The sequence below is a fragment of the Cervus canadensis genome, chromosome 18 (genome assembly GCF_019320065.1).
Source record: "Cervus canadensis isolate Bull #8, Minnesota chromosome 18, ASM1932006v1, whole genome shotgun sequence".
Taxonomy (NCBI): Eukaryota; Metazoa; Chordata; class Mammalia; order Artiodactyla; family Cervidae; genus Cervus; species Cervus canadensis.
Window position 1 is genome coordinate 51253116 of NC_057403.1, and position 22434 is coordinate 51275549.

Sequence of the window (22434 nt, forward strand, 5' to 3'; positions counted from 1 at the left end):
TAAAATCCTCCTGGCGGCCAGAAAGGGTTCCTCTCAGGGGACGGTGACTGAGGCTGCCTCAGAGGTGGCCCAACCGCAGAGGGGCTGGAGCCAACACTGGGCAGGAAAGGCCTGGCCTCTGGGCCCTGGCTCACTCTCGTGGGTCATGGTGTGAGCACTGACCTATTAACTGGGCTTTTGTGCTTTCTCATTTGTTTTATTGATAAAATTCACACATCACCGGGTGGATGGTTTCTAGTATATTCAAATCTCCATAAGCATCTGCACAGTTAAGACCACATTCATCATCCAGAAACCCCAGCCCCACCAGCAGTGGGTCCCCGGCCCTCGGCCCACATCCACCCTCTACACGGGTGTGCCTGTTCCTGTCATGCCAGCTGCGTGGACCCACCGCCACTGCCTTCCACAGCTGGCTTCCCGCAGCACAGTGTGGCCCAAGTTTATCCATGCAGCTGTACCACAGTTTCTCATGGCTAAGTAGTAGTTCATTGTGGTTAAGACTTGTGTATGTCCTAAAAAAAAAAACGCCTCCACGGCCTTTCATATCTCCTGGGTGTGCACTTAGGAGTGGAACCCTGTGTCTCTAGGGGCGCCTTCCGGGCCCTGTCGCTGTGGTGTGGCAGGGACACCAGCCAGCTTGCCCCACACCCTCACCTGTCCTGGCAAGAGTAGGGAGGTGTCTCACTGTGCTCCTCTTTCACCTGGCGACTTCTGTTTCCCATCAAGCATCTTTCCCTCTGCTTGGTCACCTGTGTATCATTGTCTTTGGAGAGACAGTCTGTCCAGGTTTCTCCCTGGTTCTTACTTGGGTGGTTTTTTGTCATTGGGAGGGTTCCTTATGTATTCCAGATACTAGACCCTCATCAGATAGATTTGCCCTGAAGGCATCTACTGCTTTAGGTCTCCTATGAGTTCATCTTTGTCAAGCATGTGGGTGACCAGCGCCCTCTGTGGCAAAGGCTTTCCTTCCCCACGGCCTCAAGGTGAGGGTCTGGTTCTGGCTTCGGGCCCTACTCCCTGGTCAGCTGTCTTCACCGCTATGGCTTCAGTTTCAATGTATAGTCAAGGCTTGGCTTTGTGGGCTCACAGGGGAGCCTGAGACCACAATGCCTGCTGCCACGGCCCGCCATGGGGCCAGGTGGTTGACCTGTGTTTACCCCCCACCCCCAGAAATACCCGCAGCCCAAGGGGCAGAAGAAGAAGAAGATCGTCAAGTACGGCATGGGCGGCCTCATCATCCTGTTCCTCGTGGCCATCATCTGGTTCCCGCTGCTCTTCATGTCCCTGGTGCGCTCTGTGGTCGGCGTCGTCAACCAGCCCATCGATGTCACCGTCACTCTCAAGCTGGGAGGCTACGAGGTGAGCATCGTGAGGGGGCCCGGCTTCACGTGGCTGCTGGCGGCAGGGCTGGGGGGCCTCTCCGGGCGCCAGGTCACTGTGTCCCCACCGCCAGCCCCTGTTCACCATGAGTGCCCAGCAGCCGTCCATCGTGCCCTTCACGCACCACACCTACGAGGAGCTGTCCAAGCAGTTTGACCCCCACCCGGTGAGTGGCCCCCCCATGCGCCTGCCTGGGATGGGAGGGGGGCCTGGCTGCTCCCCACTGAGATGCCACCCTGCGCCCAGCTGGCCATGCAGTTCATCAGCCAGTACAGCCCCGAGGATATCGTCACGGTGCACATCGAGGGCAGCTCCGGGGCGCTCTGGCGCATCAGCCCGCCAAGCCGGGAGCAGATGAAGCGGGAGCTGTATAACGGCACAGCCGACATCACCCTGCGCTTCACCTGGAACTTCCAGAGGTGCGTCCTGGGGGGGCACCCCACCCTGCGCTTCACCTGGAACTTCCAGAGGTGCGTCCTGGGTGGGGAGCAGCCCCAAGGGGTCACACACCCCACCGGGTCACACTGTGCCGCTGCCATAGGGACCTGGCCAAGGGCGGCAGCGTGGAGTACACCAACGAGAAGCACACCCTGGACCTGGCCCCCAACAGCACCGCCCGGCGGCAGCTGGCCAGCCTGCTGGAAGGTACCTCGGACCAGTCAGTGTGAGTGAGCGGGGGGCCTGGTGTGGAGGGAGGGCTGGACAGGAGGGCTGGACCAGGCCTGACTCGCCACTTCTCCTCACAGGGTCATCCCCCACCTCTTCCCCAAGTACATCCGTGCCCCCAACGGGCCTGAAGCCAACCCTGTGAAGCAGCTGCAGCCCAGTAAGCGGGGCAGGGGTTCGGGTGGGGGTGCTGGCTGCAGCTGCAGCCCTGGACAGCTGGGGGCCCTGACACCTCCTGGTTCCCACCTAGACGAGGAGGCTGACTACCTCGGCGTGCGTATCCAGCTGCGCAGGGAGCGTGTGGGTACAGGGGCAGCTGGCTTCCTCGAGTGGTGGGTCATTGAGCTGCAGGACTGCCAGGCCAACTGCAACCTACTGCCCATGGTCATCTTCAGTGACAAGGTCAGCCCACCCAGCCTGGGCTTCCTGGCCGGCTATGGGTGAGTATGGCAGGGCCAGGGGGCGGGGCCGGGGGCGGGGTGCAGGCCAGCGGCAGCCCGAGGCTCACTCGCCCACCCACCTGCCCCCAGCATCATGGGGCTGTACGTGTCCATCGTGCTGGTCATCGGTAAGTTCGTGCGCGGCTTCTTCAGCGAGATCTCGCACTCCATCATGTTCGAGGAGCTGCCGTGTGTGGACCGCATCCTCAAGCTCTGCCAGGACATCTTCCTGGTGCGGGAGACGCGGGAGCTGGAGCTGGAGGAGGAGCTCTATGCCAAGCTCATCTTCCTGTACCGCTCGCCCGAGACCATGATCAAGTGGACGCGCGACAAGGAGTAGAGCCGCCGCGGGTGGAGTCGAGGCCCCGGCCTGATGCTGCTGTCACAGGAAGCCGCGGCCCGCCCGGCGCAGGACTGCTGGCCCTTCCCGTTGTCCCCCACCCCCACGCGTACTGTAGTTTTCTAATTAAAACGTTTTTATTTATACAAACGGGCAATCACACGCCGCCTGCCCGGCCTTGCCTGTCTTCCTGCTCCCGGGGGGTCTCCTGTCCCAGGCGCTGGTCCGCGAGCTCAGCTCTTGCCAGTCCCGGTCTCGTCTTCGCTGTCCCCCAGCAGGTACTCTCGGACCCCCTGCTCGACCGTGGCCCTGGGGGAACTACACGGTAGGAACCCACACGCGGAAGGAACCCCGTGCTGCCTCTCCCCGGAGAACAGGCAGTACCTCTGGCTGCGGAGCTGGGCCTCGGACAGGATGTAGGGTGGCAAGGGCTCCAGGGAGGGCTGCAACAGAGTGAGCACGGGCGAGGGGCCGCGTGGCAAAGGCCGGCCAGCGCCCCCCTGCCCCTCGCCCGCAGAGGTGGCCACTCACCAAGTCCTTCATGTTCACACGGCAGCCGTAGCACAGCTGCTCCATCACCTGGGCCCGGGGGTCCTCTCTGCAGAGACAGCTGGACTGAGCGCCTGGCCCGGCCCCCAGGGAGGACCCCCGCGCGCACCCACACTGTGCAGCCCCCAGGCGCCGACCACAGCGGGGTGGGGGGCACGAGGGCGAGGCAGGGACTCACCTCCTGTGGCAGCCGGGGGCCCCGCCCATCCCGGCACAGCAGCAGGGCCCGGCAGCCGCCCCGGCCTGCGTGACAGGGGGCTGCATCTGGGGGAGATGTGAGGTCTGAGCCCCAAAAGCCGTGGCGCTGTCTGCAAACAGAGAGGAGCTGATGGGACCTTGGGGGCCACAAAACCCCAAGAGCACTCACGGGTGCCCCGCCCCAGCACCACACCAGGTGAGGACGGACCAGCAGTGTCGACGTCCAGCGTGCACATGCAGAGCAGGCAGCGGGGGCCGGCGGCACAGCCGTCCCTGGGGGCCTTGATCAGCTTCTCGCTTGTCCTGGGGGTGGGGACAGGGCTCTAAGACACTGCTGGCTGGGGGCTCTATCCCACCAGCGCCCCACCCCCACCCCTAGTACTCACACACACACACCTGTACACGGTGCTGATCGTGGAGGGGAACTGGGCCTGCAGTCTGAGGATGAAGGCCTCCATCAGCCGGTGGATGCTGGCCTTCTCAGGCGCCTAGGAGCAATGAGACAAGGGGGCAGCTGTGGGAGGGGCCCCACCTCAGAGGAGCGTGGACCCTGGGCTTCTCCACAGCATCACTTGAGAGTCTGCTGTGGAGCAAGCCAGGCACCCCACTTCTAGAGCACCCTCGTTGTTCAATCAGGCACCCTGACAGAGCCTATCTTGCCCCTCACCCCACCCCACAAACCCCCACTCCGGGAGGGCGGGGACGCCCCACGTGGGCTCCACTACGGTTAAGGGGTGTGCACACTGCCCACCTTGGTGTCCAGGGCTGGCGTGCAGATGGAAGGCACAGCAAACAGGTGGTTGTAGAAGGCGACCTCCTTCAGCGTGTGCTCACGCATAGGCCGTACCACCACCACGTCACCGTGTCGCTCGTCTGAGAAGCCCTGGGGGTGGTGAGGGGGACAGTGTTCCTCGCTGTACTCGGCTGCTCCTGCCCACTGGCGGGGTCCCAAGCTCTCCCCGCCTCCTGGGCAACCCCTGGGCAGCTTGTAGGCGCACCGTGTCCCAGGCGAGGAAGGCCCCTCTCCCCAGCGCCAGGCTGGTCATGAGCTTGATGGCCAGGCGGGTACAGCTGTCCCCCGTCATGACTTTGGAGTAGCCGTGCTTCCGGGCCACGTGGAGAATCAAGTGGGTCCTGTGGATCGAGGCGGGAGGTCTCATGAGCCCAGGCAGGCAGGCCCAGAACTCGGGGGGCAGAGTGAGGCAGACTCACCGCAGAGTCTGCAGAAGCTCCTCCTTGGCAGTCAGCGTCTTCACCGAGTCAAACAACCTGGACAGCGCCTGGGTCTGGGCGGTCGTGGGTGGCCCAGTGTGGCTGTGGGGGTCCTGGGAGCAGTGCTGGCTCTGCCGCTCCACCCCGTCAGCCCCCAGCGCGTGCTGCTGCTGCAGGAAACTGTCCACGGCAGCCTTGTAGGCTCCCTCCGTCCCCGCTGGCTCCTGGGCAGAGAAGCGCAGCACGGAGGGTGGCAGGCTGAACACCTGCGGGAGGAACAGGGGTGTGAGGCTCACCCAACGTGGGGGAAGCAGACCTGTGCCCCTCAGGGACACCCAGTGCTCACCCCCAGGCCCTCTAACAAGGATGGCCCGCCCACCTCTTCCAAGGCCACAATGTGCCATGGGAAGCCAGTGGTCTGCAGGACCAGCTTCATCTCTGCCAGGGTTTTCGCTCTGTTCTCGGGGCTCTGGCCGCAGGCAGCTCCCTCTGAAAACCGCAGGCAGAGAAGAGAGTCAGGCTTAAAGAGATGCAGACAGTGGTCAGGACCAACAGCCCTGTGCCCTGGGGCCAGCGGTCTCTGAACGCTGACCTGTCTCCTTGGGGGGCATTTTCAGAGTGGCTGCTGAGTTCTCTGGGCATGGGGTGGAGGCCGGAAGGGCAGGCCCCCTCAGGCAGTGAACTCGCCCTTCTCACTCAGTGCCCTGGACCCTGGGGTGGACACTCAGCAGACGCTCCTGCCCAACCCTGGACGGTCTGAGACAGGACGGCAGCAGTGCTGTCCGCCGAACACGCTCACTGTCTCCAGAGAAACGCCCCCAGGAGGGCTTCCTGTGGGCACAGTGCCAGCGGTCAGCAGGCCCACCCGAACACCACAGCCCAGGAGGAGACGTACCATCAATGTAGACAACCCCTGGCACGAAACGCAGCCTCTTGGCAGAATCTCGACTCAGGCCCTGGGGGGATGTGACAGGGCCTCAGCTCCAAGGCCAGAAGCCACCGGGCACTTTGCTGCAGAGACTCTGCTCCTTCCAGACCGAGGGCCCCCAGGAAAGGGCAGAAGTGTCCCCTGTGCTGTACCGGAACTCCATGCAGGCCCACAGGGAGGAGGCACAGCCCGACACGCTTCAAAGCGGCACTACCTGGGGTACCTCTGTCCCCCTCCAAGTAAAACCCACCCACAAAGTCTGTCTGTGCCTCCTGGTAAAACCCCGAGAAGCCCCTGCCAAGCCCCAGAGCAAGAAGAGACCAGGACAGCAAGGCGCCTCTGGTCACGGGGAAGAGCACCCACGGGCGTGGGCTCGGGGGAGAGGGCTGGTCTCACATCCTCTGGCCAGGTTAAGGGGACCGGGAGGCAAGGGCAGAAAACCAAGCACAGAAGTGCCGCCTCCAGGAAGCCCTGGTACAGGCCACACCACCACCCCTTAGAGGGCGCGCAGGGCTCTGGGTATGTGCCACACGGGTCAAGGCCTCCCAAGCGCCCCAGGGCTACCAGGAGGAGTCCCACTGCCTCCAGTGCCCAAAGCGGGCCTGTGGATGGGCCAGAGCACAGCCCCCATGCCCCCTGTCTCTCCACTGACAACCCCTGAGACCCTGCCCCTGCCTCTCCGAGACCCCCCTTAAACTGCTCAAGAAAGCCACCCTGACCCCTGCCAGGACTGAGCCCATCCAAGGTCCCTGGGGCACCTGCTCTTGCTTCACTGTCTTGTTCCGGGCACCCTCCCTGGACCAGGGGAACGCCCCTGGTGCCTGGTGCTGTCCAGCAGCACATGTCTGCAGTCAAGAAAAGGGACAGGGCGCTAAACCCAGACACGGCTGGGCACTCCTCACACCACTCCGGGGCCGGCGTCCACGTGCCCACATCTAAGAGCCCCGAGCAACCTGGCTGGGGAGGGGACCTTTCTCTCCAGCCCCAAGCAAGAGTCCCTTGGTGCCAGCCCCCACCACTGGATCCTGGCTAGGCGTGGCAGGAGGATGGTGTAGAGACATACCTCAAAGACCTGCCAGACCATGGAGCTGGATGAAGCCCCCCCAGACCACGCCAAGAGCACCTGCGGAAGAAGGAACATCACTGGGGGCACCGCGCCTCCAACATGGCCCCTCATCTCTGCCCACAGATGTCTCCAGATGTGAGTCCCCCAGAAGTCCGGGTGTGCACCCATGGGAGAAGCTGGCACGATGCGGCTGGGACAGGCTGCCTGCAAGGGGGGCGCCACACCCTACCTTCTCTCCTGGGAAGATCAGCCGGTTCTTCCCTAGCATGGCTCTGAACTTGTGGACGTACAACGCCTTGAAACAGTCCCTGCAACACAGACACCAGCAGCTGTGCAACACAGCCCCGACCACCCAGCAACACTTTGCAGGCTGACAGCCCGAGAGTCCACCAGGTTACATTTTCTTTCAGCCACTTCCACCCTCAAAGCAGTGTCTTGACATTAAAAGCTGCACCCAAAGATGGGTGAGGATAGAAAGGGAAAAAAAAAAAGTGGAACAAAAGAAAGCAAAAAGGAAGAGAAAAAGACCGAAAGGAAGAAGGGGCAAGAAGGGAGGAAAGAGGAAAAAGAAGAGAGACAAGCAGAGAGAAAGCAGCTCCCTCCCCAGCAACCCAGCAGGCAGCCAGGTGGAGCAGAGGGGCCCAAGCAGAGGGGAGTAGAGGGACCTGAGCGGAGGGGAGCAGCGCTGCCCCGGACAGCGGCCAAACCCGGGCTGTGCCCCCACAGCATTTCCTTCTTCCTGCTCAGATGATCTACTGTCACAACAGCCCCCAACACAGAACAGGCCCTGCTTATGAACAGCCGACCAAACACCCCATGGAGGCTTTGTGGACAGTAACTCAACAGCAGAACACTGAGGCTCCAGGGACTCCTGGGGATGTGCCACCGGGTAACCTGGAAGGTCAGGACCCTGGGAGGTTCCTTGGGCAAAAACGGATGCTCACGGTGGCAGAGAGGACCCTGCAGCTGCCATAGCCGTGCCCCCCGCAGCACCATGAGGCCCCTGCTCTCCCTCTGGTCAGGTGAGGCAAGAGCTTCCTACATGCTGACCTTCTCCACCAATGAGGAACTTGCTCAAAACCCAGACTGCCAAAATCTGCAACCTGGAAGATCAGCCTGTCACCTCTTCCCAGAATAAGCAAGCAGGGGAGGGGAGCCCTGGGCCCAGGAGGAGTCACTGTGGCCTCTCTCCTCCTCATCAGGGAGCTCTCCAAGCAGACTGGAGAGACCATCATTTCCAGATGCTCTTATGTGGTTAAAGCAGTGACTTTCGTATCTAAAACATATTTCATGACAGCACACAGCAAATCTACTTGGCCCCCAAAAATGGGCAACTGTGAGAAAGTTTGGAGAAAACAACTTATTTCATCCCATTGTCTTCTTTTTCAGAAACTTAGTAAGTAGAATCCGATACTCTGGGAGACCAATTTAAAAATGTGAGCTGGTCAAATAACTCAACGTGTTAGTTTGCTATGCATGCCACGTCACCAGAATTTCATAAAACAGGTGACAAGCCTGACCCCTGTGGAGCTATGGACACCGTGAACATGACCAGACACTGAAAAGTTATGATTCACGGGCAACGTGACAGGGCCACAGACAGCTTCAGATCAGACAGAATGTGCTAGGCCTCTCTGGGACCAGCCCCTGCTCCTGTCCAGAGGTCCCCCCACAGATTGCCCCTGGTGGTCCAGTGGCTAAGAGTCTGTGCTCCCAATGCAGGGGCCTGGGGTCCATCCCTGATCAAGAAACTAGATCCCACGTGCCTCAACGAAGACCTGATGGAGCCAAATAAAGAAAACAAAAAAAGAAACCAAAAAACCTCCAAAGGTGCCCCCACAGCTGGGTCAGAACCCCCCCTTCCATGCCCCCCCCCCTCTCACAATACAGGCAACACACAGAGCGCCTGCCAGAGAGCCCAGGGTGCTCCAAGCTGCCCCTGAAGAGCTCTTCTCGCCTGCACCACACTCCTCTTCACCTTCGCTCCCAACTCTCTCTGTAAGCGACACCCGGACCTTCCTGCCACCTGATGCACACCTGGACTATGGGAGAATAGCACTCACACAAGAACCGACACCCAGAGCCATACAGACCCACCCACCCACCCCTGGACATTAGGAGTAAAATGCTTTCAAAAGCAAGAAATAAAGCCGCAGAAATGGAGGCAGTCCTGGTTACTAAGACTGTGTGTGCCGAGTCACCTCCCACCTCCAGGCCTCACCTGCAGAAGGCGTCTCCAGCCCGGATCACCACCACAGGCAGGCCTTCCTTGCACTTCACACACTTCTGATCCCGGGTTCTGAGGCATTGGGAGAAGAGAGACCAGGACACTGATTACACGCGCTCAGGGGCTTCAGAAAGGCGGCAGCCGGTTTCTCATCCCAAGCTGTTGTACCAGAGAGGCCATGGTGGGGTGGGGGTGGGGGGGAGCCTGCACCTCACAGACCGGACCTTGTATCTTCTCCAGACTACCCCTTTGAGGAAATACCAGGGCCCTAAGAGGATTTCGGTTCGTTAAAGCCAGCTCAGTGGGCTCTCCTAGGGCTGGCACGAGAAGGGAGACAGCTCGCTCTGGGAGGTCCTGGAGGGGAGAACTGGAACCAGAGTGCAGAAGCGGCCGGGAGGCCGACTTTCCTCGCCGAGTAAGGACAGTTTGGTCAGAGGCGGAACCACTCCACTGGCTACAAAAATTAGAGGAGCGAGCGCGCCAAGTGTTCACCACGGGATTGCCAGGCACTCCCTGGGTGCTGAGGAGCGAGGTCCACCCCACACCAGAGATTGCTGGACTCCCAGAACCCGCCCTAGGCGGTCTCCGGGCTTCCCGGAGCGTGGCCCCCGAGACTGAGCGCAAAGCGCCCACGGGCTGGCCCTCGGGGCAGAGCTCGCCGCCTGCCGGAGGGTCGGAAAGAAAGCGGCGGGTGCAGCTGCCCAACTTTTACCCAAGCCGTGGCTGCGGCGGCCCCTTGGGGGCGGACTCCCGGTACTCCTCAGACATCTCGCACATGGCTTCGCCGTGCCGCTTAGCAGACAGCTTCGACAGCAGAAGCAGGACGCATCCTGACTGCGTCACCTAGGCGCCGGCGCGAGGGGCGGCCGCTCCCTATGACGTCAACACGACGCCGACGCAGCCGTGACGCTCGAACCGGGGGCGGGCGCTCCTTCTGACGTCAACTCGGCGCCGGCGCGGCCGTTACGCGCAGGCCAAGCCGGGACAGGGGCGGCGGCGGCCGGCCGAGCCCGGGGATGGCGATGTTCCGCAGCCTGGTGGGCTCGGCTCAGCAGCGACAGCCGCCGGGCGGACCCGCGGGCGGCGACAGCGCCCTGGAGGCGCAGTACAGCTGCCCCATCTGCCTGGAAGTCTACCACCGGCCCGTGGCCATCGGCAGCTGCGGCCACACGTGAGTGCGCTGGCCTCCGGGAGGCCGCGGGGTCGGGCGCCGCCGCGGGGAGGTCTGAGGCCACCCCAGTGCAGTCCCAGCGCGCGAGGACTTGGGGGGCGAGGGGCTTCACGCGCAGCGCCGTTTCTGCCCTCTGGGCACGTCCATCCGCCTCAGCCCAGCGTCCTGCCCGCCCGCCCCGGGCGCTCGACCCCAATCACCCCGTCGGCAGACAGGGCCGACCTGCAGCTCTGCCCGGTCTCGGGTGCCAGGAGCCGCTGACGGCCTCGGCGGGCCTCCCTGGGAACTCAGAGGGCAGCGGGCGCGACATCTGTGCCGGTCGCCTTCCATCTGGTCTCCTGGAGACTGGGGTGGGCAATTGTAAATAAATGCTTTATGGCTTTTGCTGTCAACTATTTTTTGGATCCGCTGTCAGCTTGTCGTGACTGCAAAGAGGAGTTCCCTAAAGTTTGGACAAATGCTTGCTTGGAGTCTGGTGCTGTTTTGTTTTGATGGAGAACTTGGGTCACCATGGGTCACTGAGCAGCCAGGCAGGCTGGCCCTCGGTGGACCAGATGCCACACACCAAGCTGCGCCAGGGCCAGTTGTTTCAGGAACACAAACCGGAGAATGTGGCTCTTCTCCCAGCAGAGAGCTGCACTCATGTCTTCTGGGAGCTGCCAACCTGGTTGGGGGGCGGGGGGCGGGCTGAGATCAGAGTGTGTGATCTCCAATTCTCCAGAAGGCTGAATAACACAGCTCTTGAGTGAAATTAGAAGGGTGGGAGAAGGGGCAGGAGGGCTTGGCTGCCCGCAGAGCTGCTGAGGAGGTGGGGCCAAGGTGCACCCAGGATAGCAGGAGGCCCCAGAACATTTTGCAAACAAAGGCAGCTGGCCTAGGAGGTTCTTGATGCAAAGAGGAAACTGGAACTGCTAGGTGTGTATGCTGTGTATCCTCAGGCTGCAGGACTGTGTCAGGAGTCGGGAAGCCTTTACACACACACAGTGCAGGCGGCACAGACACCCACCTGCGCACCCTGGGAGAGTGCTGCTGACTAGTCCTGAAGGCGCTGTGCCTCACTGTTTCATGCTGTTTGTGACATTTTGGCAGGGGCAGCTTTTGAACAGCACCTCTCTCGTCAACACACACCAGTGGGTGTTGTCACAGTGTGTTCAGCTTCTTCCAGCCTATCATTGAGAGAGCTGCAGAGCTTGTCTTGGGGCCCAGTTTTAGAAAGCCTTTCCTGGGCTTAGGATTTCTATCAACACTCGCCAGCCCTAGACACAAGGCTTTTTTCCCACATAGTCTTTTTAGAATACAGAACTACACAAACTGCTGTGAAAGCATATTCTTCTATAATACCCTCTCCCCACACTTTTCTTGGCAGAATCAGACCCCTCTTCTCCTGTTCCTGAGGCTGGTCCTGCAGCAGCCTCTTCTTCAGCTTCTGCCTTAGAAATATTTTCTTCCTGACTCTACCTGCTGATGTAAACCTACTGGCTGTTTATCTCTGCTCCTTACTTTCCATAAGTTTCTTGTCCGATGTTTTGAAGGCGTGTGTACAAACGAATATGAAAGATTTAAAGACACACCTTTCCTTTTAAAAAGTCTGCTGGTGGTCTGGTTATCTGCCTCATCCCACAGCTACCTGACTAAGCAGTTTCCTTCCACAAAATGGGTTTTCTGGATGTGACAGCAGCCCTGCCTGGGCCTGGATTACTGCTCCAGCACCAGACAAAAGGGGACAGGTCACAGGGAGAGCTTTCCAGCAGGAGCCCAGAGGCAAGGGGGCTCCTCGGTGGAGACTGGAAGCACTCCCAGGAAGTCCCCAGAGGAAGCCAGTAATCTGTCACACTCAGGGGATGCCCTGGGCAGTAAGCCACATCTGGAACCAGAAGCCACCTGGCTGTTTCTAATGCTCTGACGAAGCCTCCCCTAGTGCCAGTGTATTTGGGCCAGAGTTCTGCCTGGGCTGCCTCCAGCCACTGTGCCTCTTCTGTCGCCCTCTCTGGTCAGTGCCATCACATTGTCCCCCACTTAAGTGTCCCCACGTGCAGTCTGTTAATAAACAGAAGTTGTAGAAAAACTGGTACACTCATGCATAAGGAGATACATAGGGAATGGTGGTAACAGACATTTTCTGAGTCCTCCCTGCTTGCAGAGGCCTGAGAGACAGGTGCTGTTACTCTTCCTGTGCAAGGAAAAGGAGATCACGGTGACCGAGGGCAGTTCCCAGGTGCGCAGCAAAGCTGAGGCTGGAGCTCAGGCTGCTGGGCCAGGCCAGCCTCTCAGCCCCTCTAACTGAGGCCCCTTGTGCGGCCACAGCCCCCAGCACCCGTGGGCCAGTGCCTGCAGAGACCTGGGACTGCTAAGCATATACTAGCCTGGAGCGGGCTTCTCTGCTCAGTTTGCAAGGCCTCTGTCCACCAGCTCAGTGGCCTGAGAGGCTTGGGTCCCAGGCGGCTCCCCTGTGTTGTGCAGGGGGTGACCAGTGGGGGCAGCACTGGAGCGATGGGCCCACGCAGAAGAGGCTTCCGCCAGCTGACAGGCTGCCCCCCACGCCCCAACCAGGTCTCCATGTGCCTGTGAGGGCAGGGGCCACGCTGCACCTCGTTCTGCCCCCGGCTTCTCAGGGAGTAAGACACGAGATGGCAGTGTGGCAGGCGGGGCTCGTCCTGCTTCTGGAACCGCAGCTTCCCTGCCTCCCCTCCCCACCAGGCGCCCCTCTCCTGACCCGAGGCCGGTTTGTCCTGAGCACACCCTCAGCCTGGCGCTCTGTGAGCTTCCTCCAGCTCCTTGTGGCTCAGGGGACACATCCCCTCACTGAAAGCACACACAGGTGGCTGCATGGAAGCCAGATGCAGGAGAAGGGCCTCTGGATCACCTAGGGTGCCTCTTCCTGAGAAGAGGTGAAAATCTGAGGCGGAAGGACGGGGGCCTGTGCTCAGCTGGGCCGTCTGTGCCCCCAGAAATGCCCGCAGCCCCACCTCCCTGACCCCCGCGGGACAGGGCACACCCCGATGCCCAGCAGGGTTCGTGCAGGCCGCCAAGCTGCCACCTTTCTCGCGGGGCTAAGCCTATGGGCTGTGGACGAGGCTCCAGTCTGCTGAGCAGACACCTCGACACTTCCTACAAGGCCAGACTGAGCTGGTCCTGAGATCAGGCTCTTGGTCCCTCTTGTCCCCCAGCTGAGAGTGTTCGACCTGCGGCGTGTGCTCTTCCACAGCACAGGGCTGGTTATGAACACGAGCTGCTGTGGCCAAGCACCCTCAGGTGCAGAACACGGCATCTCCAGAGACATGGCTAAGAGCTCAGAGCCAAGAGGAGCCTGGGTGCCTGGGCACAGCCCCTCTGCCACCCTGCCTCTGCTCAGGCCGGGCCCGAGGCCTGCTTGCCTGGGGACAGGGCATGTCCCAAGACTGGTGACGCTCCCTGGCCAGCCTTGGCCTTGCTCCGTCCAGTGAGTGCTGGGCCCTGGGGCCCTGTGGTTTCCTCTCAGCACTGGGGGTTAGTGATTTTACCCCCAGACTTAGTGGGTGGAGGGCCTCCAGGGTCTCCCACGCTGTTCTGGAGCCCCCGAGGTATTTTCATCACCCATTGCAGTGAGATAGGCAGGGTGGGCCCTGGCCCTCCCACAACCAGTGCTCTTGCTGGGACCAAGTCTGGGGGCCAGCACAGGACAGGGGGTCACGGCTGCAGCTCAGGAGCCCACGATGGGGCAGGGACAGGGCCATTTTTCAGCCAGATGGTGCCCACCCCGCCTGCAGGCCCCGCACAGAAGCACCCGCTGATGTAGGGGCGTGCAGCCCTCAGGCCCGTGTCCCCCCTGCAGGTTCTGTGGGGAGTGCCTCCAGCCCTGCCTGCAGGTGCCGTCCCCGCTGTGCCCACTGTGCCGCCTGCCCTTCGACCCTAAGAAGGTGGACAAGGCTGCCCACGTGGAGAAGCAGCTCGCATCCTACAAGGCGCCCTGCCGAGGCTGCAGTAAGAAGGTACTGGCTAGGGTCCTGGCGGGTGTGCAGGGGAACCGGGCGCAGGCCACCCCACGGTCCTGTTGAGCAACCTGCTGCTCCACTCACTTCCCGAGTGTGGCCTGGGCTCTGGGCTGTGGCTGATGCGGGGATGGGGGCTGAGCTGAGCCCACCCTAGACACAGCCTAACACACCAGTGACCCTCGGACTGCAGGCAGTGACTGAGGCAGGCCCAGGCCCACCAGTCCCTGCAGCACCCGAGCTCCCCAGCCTGCCCCACACCTGCTGTTCCTGCAGGCGGGCGCACCACCTCGCAAGGGACCCAGCCTGGGAGCAGAACGTGAAGTGAGGTTTTCAGATTCCACAATTGCTCAGGTTAACTCTCCTGAGTTACCACAGTAGGAAGCGGCCCTGGTTGCTCTGTCCTCCGGGTCAAAGGTCTGAATGTCCAGGGGCCTCCTTCAGGCTCTCGTGCCCCTCCCTCCCAGCCCAAGAGCAGCATGAGGCACCTCCGCCCTTGTTCTGTGTTGTGGTTCTTTCCACACAAGTGGGATCAGAGGGGCAGGCCTCACGCAGCGTCCCCAGCCCTGGGCAAAGGGGGGCCAGGCTGGTGTCAGGAGGCCCTCCCCCTGTACCCCTGGCTCCTGGTGGGCACTGCTAGAGGCCCCTGCCCTGGGGAGCGAGCACTCCCCTGCCCTGCCCTGTTCTGAGCCAGTTCCGCCTCTGGCCAGAGTGGGCAACCTGGTAACCGAGAAGGTTGTGTCACGTTTGCTTTCCTACTTCTTGATAAGGAGTTTTCAGCACATCTGACTGCCTAGAATTTTGTCTGCTGGCTCCCGTTATGAGGAGTAACTTTTCACAAATAAACACCCTCCCATGGGATCCCTGGTGGTCCAGTGGCTAAGACTCCACGCTCCCAATGCAGGGGGTCCACCTTCAGCCCCTGGTCAGGACACTAGATCCTACAAGACCCAGCTAGAGATCCCAGTGGGGCAACTAAGACCCAGAGCAGCCAAATCAATCAATCAATTAAACAAACAACCCTCCCATGTCCCCCAGCTCCCCAGGGGCCCTGTCAGGGCTGCTCCCTGAAGGCCCCCTGCATGACCACAGCGTGAGCTGTGAGCGCCTGCTTCTGGGTGCAGCTCCGCAGCCCTGGGTACATCAGCCTCCTTCAGCCGGGGTGCTGGCCAGGGTGTCAGGAACCAGGGGCCCAGCCCCCGCCCCCTGACCCTGCCCTCTCTCTTCCCAGGTGACACTGGCCAAGATGAGAGTGCACGTGTCCTCCTGTGTGAAGGTCCAGGAGCAGATGGCCAACTGTCCCAAGTTCGTCCCCGTGGTGCCCACGTCCCAGCCCATCCCCAGGTAGGCCCTGCACAGGTCATCCTCTGTGGGCACTTTCTGGCCTATGTCACAGGGTGGGCAGTGTAGCTCTGCCCTGAGGAGGTGGGAGGGCTGCTGGGCCCCCTGCGGAGGGCCTCAACCCCTGCAGGAGGGGACCCAGGAGGGCCTGGCCCAGCCCACCTGTCAACCCCCAGTGGGGAGTGCAGTCCTTAGGCTGGGGCCGGACAGATACCACTCTGGGCGCGCAGCCTCGTCGAGGAAGGAGAGACTGGGAGTTACTAGATGGGAGCTCCTGGTGGAACGTGCAGAGGAGGGCAGGGGCTCCACCACAGCAGGGCCCATGGTGCGGGGGAGGGCGAGCCGGCTGGGCCGTAGGAAGGGGGGCAGCGCCACTCACCCCCTGCCCCGGCCCAGCGCCGTCCCCAACAGGTCCACCTTTGCTTGCCCTTACTGTGGTGCCCGCAATCTGGACCAGCAGGAGCTGGTGAAGCACTGCGTGGACAACCACCGCAGCGACCCCAACCGCGTGGTAAGCCCGCCCGCCCCTGGGACCCTGCTCCCCACACGCACGGCCCCATGGACTCACCCCCCACCTCCTGGCTCTGTCCCAGGTGTGTCCCATCTGCTCGGCCATGCCCTGGGGTGACCCCAGCTACAAGAGCGCCAACTTCCTGCAACACCTGCTCCACAGGCACAAGTTCTCCTACGACACCTTCGTGGTGGGTGACCCGCCTTCCCCCTGCCCTGCAGTGCTGGTGGTGGGCGGGTCTGCAGGGCCACTAGAGACAGAGGTCTGGGGGTTCTGGGCTGTGCAGAGTGGGCCCCTCACCCACAGGCCAACCAGCTCTCCTCACTCGGGGCTCCTCTGGGGGAGGTGCCATCGTAGGGGCACCATCTCCCTGGTTTTGCACTGAGGCCTGGGGATACAGACCCTCCTTGGGGACAGGCCCCTCCGAAGCCCACTGGGCAAGAGCCACATCCCACCTGCAGACGCTCCCCTCTTGTGTGCCCCCAGGCCTACTCTTCCCGTCCCCTGCCAGCCTCCAGGCACCCGGCCTCATAGGGTCCCGCCTCTGCTCCGCCCACACTTGGTCCTGATGGTAGAAACACGGGGGTGCTGGCTTCCCCCCCCGTCCTTGAATCTGGGGGGAAAGGACAGCTCTCGTTACTCGCATCCATCGTGCACAGTCTGTCCAGCCCTCCATCACTGGGCGCAGTGTCCTCAAGGCAGCTTGCTGTGTGGACTTCAGGGCAGCCAGACCATCCCCCCCACTGGTTGCCACGAGGTGCCCGGGACCCATGACCGTGAGGGCTGACTGGACGCCGGTCTGTCTGAGGTGACCGGGCGGGGGTGGCCCTGAGAGACCACGGCGTCCCGCCCAGCTCCGCCCCTGTCTTCCAGGACTACAGCATCGACGAAGAGGCCGCCTTCCAGGCCGCCCTGGCCCTGTCTCTCTCTGAGAACTGACGGTGCCACCACTGGCTGAGCCTCCCCACCTCCAAGGACAGAGCCCGCCGGCTCCTGCGCCCAGACCCGCCTGGGAAGGCGCCCCGAGGGCCGGGCAGAACCACATCGCTGCCAGAGGAGAGGCCGCGTCCCCACCGCCTGCGCTCCTGCTGAGCGCCACTGGCTCCTCGGTGCTCGGGCTGAGCAGGTGGCCTCGCGGGGCAGCCACTGGGGCAGAGTGCGGCCCCTGTCCGTGTCTCAAAGCCATGCTGTCCTCCCTGCCGAGAGGACCCTTCAGGCCCCGCCACGTCCGCAGGCCCTGCCACCCAGCAGGGACGCACAGGGGCCCGGCCCAGCACCTGGCAACACTTCCCCCTTGCGCGCTCGGTACTGGCTTTTGTGATACCTAGAGGTTCCGCACTTTTCTATATTATCCGGTGTGATGACCTTTTCACGTTTTCTAGAGCAAAGACAGAGCAGTTACCCTGCATATTGCAATATCTGTGTTTGACTAGGAACAATAGTATTTTTATGGAACATTTACAAAATTATATTTTTTAAAAAAAACAAAAACAGTTGTGGGATAGGTGGGGGAAGGAGAGAGACAGGACAATGGCTGTGCGTGGGGACCAAGGTGACCACATCCCCAGGTCACTTTGCTGTTCCCCAGGGTCCCTGTGATAACAGCCAGAAGAAATCCCAGTGCCTGGCCACTTGTGGAGGCAGCCGGGTCTGCTCCTGGCCTCCCACCCGGGTCCCGGCCTCAGCCCTGCTGTCACTGTTCTGAAGCTGACCACCTCCCGCCCCAGGCAGGGCCACCCCCAATGGTGGCAGGACGCGGGGGCCGGGGCAGTGGCTGGTCAGGCCAGAAAACGCTCACTAGCACCTTCGTTTGGTTTCTGGCATAAATTATTGCTGTCTTTAAAAAAAAAAAATTTAAATAAAACGTTTCAAAGCATCTCAAGCGGCCTGACCAGTGCATTTCCTTCAGCAAATATTAACAGCAGAGGGCTGGAGTGGGGTCAGGAGACTGTCCTCTGCTGCAGGCCTGTGGGCACGTGTCCGTCCCCAAGGAGTTCCACCTCAGAGGCTCCCACGGCCTCCCCAGGCAGCCTGCCAGGCTGTGCCCTCAGCATGTGCCCTCACTCCCCAGCCCAGGAGCTGGCCCTCCTCTCAGACATCCATCCAGGGACGGTGGTCTCAGGCCAATGTCAGTGCCAGGACCCCCTGCTGTTTCCAAGTCACCACAGGCCTTTAAAACATAACAAGCACCCCGTGTGGTCAGGGTCCTGGTGCCCTGCCGAGCTGTCCCTGCCTGCCTCCCCTGCCTGTGCCCTGGACCCTGCCCCTCAGGAGAAGGTGAGGCTCCCGCAGACTGTGGTAGGGCTGACAAGCAGAGGCCTCCACGAGAGGACCGTCCTGCCTGGGGCACAGTTAGCCACTATAGAAAGCCTTCCTCAGGAGCCACCAGCACCCCACCCCCACTGACCACCCTCTGACCCCACTGGCCACGGATGCCACCTGCCAGCCTGTCCTTCTTGCTGCCTTCCAGAAGAGGCCGTGACGTGGTCCCAGGGGCCACCCAGGCCCAGCCTCAGCTTCCCCAGGGCTGGTGGGAAAGGAAGCGTGTGGCCAAAGTCCCCCTCCTGCAGGAGGCCGAGGGGCTGGGATTCAGCCCCCTGTGTGCAGGTACAGGATCCTCGGGGTGGCCCTGGCCAGTCCCCTAGGGCATGGAGCCAGCAGGGACAGCGCAGGGACCACCCAGCTCCAGAGGCCAGGTGCAGACGCTGCCCCGCATCCTCCCCCCACCAGCCCAGTGCCTTACTCCACCTTGACCCTCCCCTGCCCCCGGCAATCAGCAGTGCTGACCCCTCTGGGGCTGGCCACCCTGCCCCCGTCCAGGACCTGTCGCTTCCCACCCCCCCCCCCAGCCCGGAGCTGCCAGCACATCGTGTCCGGGACACATGTGGTTCTGGGGTCACTGGGCCCATGTCCCAGCCCCAGTTCAGCTGGCAGCAGCTACGTTCTCCCCTCCTGGACACAGCCAGCCTGGTCAGCCACCCACAGGCCGCCTGGGGAGGACGGAGCTGCTTTCACGTGCCCGTTACGACCCTTGGTGCCCACAGAGTCCCAGGGGCAGCCTTGGGGCAGTGTCAGCAGGTCCTGACGTCACAGTGCCCTTGAGGAAGCGACGCCCGGGTGTCTGTCCCCAGGTCTCGCCCTGTAGAGGTCTCAGCACCCACCATGTCAGCACACGACCAAGGGCTCCCAGCCACAGCAGGCTGGCAGTCCCCGGGGGTGATGCCCAGGCTGCAGCGCCTCCTTCTGGACTCTCTCCGACACACCCGAGCACCACACGTCTGCCCACGAAACGTACTCCCTGGAAGGAGCTTTGAACTGCCTCACCACAAGACGGCGGGGACTGACGGGCCCAAAGACACCTCCACACAGTGGGCCTGAGAACACATCCCCAGCAGCGTGTGATCAACACCTGCCGGCAGCGAGCTTCCATGCCCAGAACCCGTGATGAGCCCTGTTCTCCGGCCCAGCCAGCTGCCAGAGCCAGGACCCGACCAGGAGGAGCTGCCCTCGCGATCACAGAGAAGAAAGCCGTGCCCCGTGGCCCTCCGGCCTCTCCCACAAGCCGCCAGGAACGAGGGCCCAGATGGGGAAGGGGCTCTGAGAGAGTGCTGTGGAGCCCAGAGTTTGGAATTCGGCTGTGCACCAGCAGACACTCCCCTGCAAACCCCGGCCCACCTGCGGAAGCCCGACTGCAGTGACACCCGGAACAGCTCCTGCAGCGTTCCTCGTGTGCACGCCAGAGTGCAGGCCTGCACACACCTGAGTACTGACACACTCACATGTGTGTCCCTCCTCAGCCCCACATCGCCTGTGAGGCTCAGCACCTGCAGACGCACCTACTGCGGGTCACAGCTGTGTGTGGCCAGGTCCCCTCCCAGAAACCCCACGCACACAGCGTGTGGGCCCCTCCCCCCACTCAGGAACCAGTATCACCTCTAACAACCAGCCCTCCAGAGGGATCCTGCAGCTGCCAGCAGCTGTGAGCCCCTTCTGGGGGTGGCCACACACACACTGGCCACCAGCCTGAGCCACAGCCCTGGGTCCGTGACTTTGGACAGCCACGAGGATGCTCCAAGGCAGGCTATCACAGTCAAGCCCTTATGACAAATACGCCACACACCAGCACAGGGGCCACGCCACCAGGGCAAGTGCCCTGAGTGCTGGGACAGCTGAGCCCCAGCTGCAAGGCCAGGTTCTGAGTGCCATTCTGAGCCCCAGAGCCAGGCCCACCGTGGGGCCAGGTACCTTCATCCAGGTGTCTACACTCGAGAGATCCCCAGGGAGGGGCATGCCTGGACCACACCTGACACTTTTCCATGTAATCTGACAGGTACTGCTGAGCCCCGACCACAGACCCAACCTCACCCAGGTGCTGTGGGGGAGGGCGAGAGCGTCCCACCTCTTCAGCCCTTGGGCTGCATCTAACACGGAGGGGCTTTACACATTGGGCCAGGAAGCCCAGTTAGTAGAAAATCCAGGCTCAACGGAATACAGATGCACAAGCCCAGAGTCACATTGTAAAGCACAGAAAAGAACAAAACATACCTGTAAAAGAAAGAAAACACCAAAAAAAAAAAGAAAGAAAGAAAACACCAATGTAGAAGGAATTGTAACAATGTTATCTGGGCTCTGCTGGCTCAGTGTCTGATAGAGGCAAGCGGGCAGGTGGCCACGAGCAGACATCTCCAAGTGTCAAGGGCAGACCCTGGGGTCCCTGCAGGTCCTGCTCTGATGGGGAGTGCCATTCCAGGAGGCTGGAGGGAGTGGGCTTCCGACAGCGCAGCATGGGGCCTAGCTGCAAGGCAAGGTGGCCATACTGAAGACAGAGGACACAGACCAAGGTGAGGGGGTACTGCCACTGACCTCCCAGGGCTGCACAGGGGCAAACAGGGCCGGCACTTGGGTTTTCCTCTGAGTCCTACTCCAGGCTGGCCCGGACACAACCCTGTGAGTCACAGCGAACAGGGAGTCTGTGTGACCACAGGAGGGCAGTTCTGAGCAATAGGCAGGGACCTCAAACTTCCCTTTGGGTCACTGCTCATGGCAGCCCTCGGAAAGGAGCACCCCCACCCCAGAGGTGCTCTAGGGTCCTCGAAATCCCTGGGGCATTTCTTGGATGAGATTGGCCGGTTCTCCATGGGAGTGCGCGAGTCCCTCTAGGGACTAAAGTCAACCTGGGGCAGCCACACAGTGGTTTACTGGGCAAGGAAGGACGGTGTGGGTGCAGGGCTGGTCCGGGTATCTGCAAGTGTTATCTACGTCTGGGAAGACAAAAAGGAAGGGAAAGTACACACGGAAAGCTTGAGGCCACGGGAGAAACACACAAGCAGAAGGCAGCCACATGTTCTCTGAAATGCATGCGAGTGGCAACCCGGTGGTAAACCAGGTGATGGGAGAGACAGACATCTTCTTCCATCTGTGCCCCACCTGTCTGTTCTTCCATGAGCCCTAACCAAGCAACAGACACCCTGAATGAGGTCGGAAGTGCCGACCCCGGTCCCAGTCCCACTGCCACCTAACTCAGCATGTTTTCTTTTCCGCAAAACTGAAGGCACATACGACCTGGTGTGACTCAGGCCTCCCTCCCCATGTCTCTCTGAGGCTCCTCTGTGGACTCCTCACCAACTCCACTCACCCCCAGGCTCCTGGCTGGCAAAGCACCAGGCTGCAGGTGGTGCCTGCACCTTTCAAGGCAGGTCTGCTGCACAGACAGGGAAGTGCCTGGCGGTTCTCAGGGGCCTGGCAGTGTGTTCCTCCACCCCCGCCAGAGACGGACCCCTGAATTCATCAAATGTCCACATCAGAAGGTACCAGACATGCAGGCATGGCGGGCTGTCGGTGGCACTGAAAACTCCAAAAGACACAGAAGGTGAGGCTGCCTGGGCCACACAGTCTGGGCTGCAACAGTGGGTGCCCTCTCACCCCACTTCCCACAGCTGCCTGTTCTGAGCCCTCGGAATTCCAGAATGCCAGGCAGTGTCCTTCCTCCCACCAAATGAGCTTTCTGGAGCCAACTGCTAAAGTACTGTCTCTTCTGGGTCCCCTCCCATTGGGAGAGGGACAGTCTCCCCGAGGTCGGTCGAGCCCCTGGTCACCACTCTAGCGGGTCAGCAGGGTCAGCTCTGGAGTTCAGGGCTGGCGCTCATCAAACCTACCTTTGCGGGTTTACGCAGGAGGCGGGGCGGGTTTATAACTGGCTGGAGCAGGTTCTCCGAAGCTGGACTCGGCTCACGCTCCCACCACAGGGTGGACTGAGCCCAGCTCGGCTTCCGCCCAGCCTGACCTCCGCCCTTCAGTCCACGGCGAGTGGGCGCGCCAGGTCTCGGGGTCGGCGTGACTCATGGCGCGCGCCAGGGAAGTCCCGTGGGCTGGACACGCAGCCACGCGCTCCCTCCCCCGCGGCCCGCGCACCTGTCCTGGGCGTGGCCCGCGGCCCC

The 22434-nt window shown here is 61.7% G+C and overlaps 3 protein-coding genes across 9 annotated transcripts in view; 2 read left to right on the plus strand and 1 right to left on the minus strand.

The window, feature by feature from the left end:
* Positions 1–2972, plus strand: part of PIEZO1 (piezo type mechanosensitive ion channel component 1) — a 56529-nt gene extending 53557 nt beyond the window's left edge. For 2 of the 3 annotated variants that reach the window (XM_043435215.1, XM_043435213.1), the window contains exons 45-51: positions 1171–1359; positions 1454–1546; positions 1627–1850; positions 1922–2044; positions 2127–2206; positions 2297–2486; positions 2577–2972. In XM_043435215.1, the coding sequence (XP_043291150.1) occupies positions 1171–1359; positions 1454–1546; positions 1627–1850; positions 1922–2044; positions 2127–2206; positions 2297–2486; positions 2577–2826 (1149 nt within the window). In that variant the 3' untranslated portion in view covers positions 2827–2972. The remainder of the gene's footprint in view (positions 1–1170; positions 1360–1453; positions 1547–1626; positions 1851–1921; positions 2045–2126; positions 2207–2296; positions 2487–2576) is intronic. The other variant, XM_043435214.1, reaches the window with a different exon arrangement.
* On the minus strand, positions 176–22372 carry CTU2 (cytosolic thiouridylase subunit 2). Of its 4 annotated transcripts, none has more exons than XR_006263248.1 (17): positions 22153–22372; positions 20620–20788; positions 9001–9078; positions 7009–7087; positions 6777–6836; positions 5681–5741; positions 5165–5274; positions 4786–5051; positions 4572–4707; positions 4325–4456; positions 3970–4061; positions 3782–3876; positions 3554–3683; positions 3358–3424; positions 3211–3269; positions 3009–3135; positions 176–2715 (listed from the first exon to the last, which is right to left on the minus strand). XR_006263248.1 is itself a non-coding variant. In XM_043435216.1 (15 exons), exons 1-15 carry the CDS (start codon positions 9781–9783, stop codon positions 3060–3062), a joined length of 1506 nt encoding a protein of 501 aa, XP_043291151.1. In that variant the 5' UTR covers positions 9784–9849; the 3' UTR covers positions 2945–3059. The 4 variants fall into 4 exon arrangements, 1 of the variants encoding a protein (XP_043291151.1); XR_006263249.1 differs by having other exon boundaries at positions 20620–20813; XR_006263250.1 differs by lacking the exons at positions 20620–20788; positions 22153–22372 and adding an exon at positions 9719–9849.
* On the plus strand, positions 10023–17879 carry RNF166 (ring finger protein 166). 2 transcript variants are annotated; one of them, XM_043435218.1, is made up of 6 exons: positions 10023–10177; positions 13989–14145; positions 15377–15489; positions 15883–15997; positions 16080–16187; positions 16871–17879. In XM_043435218.1, the coding sequence occupies exons 1-6, from the start codon at positions 10023–10025 to the stop codon at positions 16934–16936; spliced, it is 714 nt and encodes a 237-aa protein (XP_043291153.1). In that variant the 3' UTR covers positions 16937–17879. The 2 variants fall into 2 exon arrangements, with proteins under 2 accessions (XP_043291153.1, XP_043291154.1); XM_043435219.1 differs by having other exon boundaries at positions 15898–15997.
* Positions 22373–22434: the final 62 nt, after the last annotated feature.

Excerpts from the sequence above, each read along its gene's own strand:
- CTU2 (XM_043435216.1), bottom strand. The coding sequence starts at position 9,783 with ATGTGCGAGATGTCTGAGGAGTACCGGGAGTCCGCCCCCAAGGGGCCG. Across the intron at positions 5,742-6,776 it reads TGGTCTGGCAGGTCTTTGAG|GGCCTGAGTCGAGATTCTGC; the intron begins GTATGTCTCTAC and ends ACATCCCCCCAG. Across the intron at positions 4,708-4,785 it reads GAGCTTCTGCAGACTCTGCG|GACCCACTTGATTCTCCACG; the intron begins GTGAGTCTGCCT and ends CTCGATCCACAG.
- RNF166 (XM_043435218.1), top strand. The coding sequence starts at position 10,023 with ATGGCGATGTTCCGCAGCCTGGTGGGCTCGGCTCAGCAGCGACAGCCG. Across the intron at positions 10,178-13,988 it reads ATCGGCAGCTGCGGCCACAC|GTTCTGTGGGGAGTGCCTCC; the intron begins GTGAGTGCGCTG and ends TCCCCCCTGCAG. Across the intron at positions 16,188-16,870 it reads TCTCCTACGACACCTTCGTG|GACTACAGCATCGACGAAGA; the intron begins GTGGGTGACCCG and ends CCTGTCTTCCAG.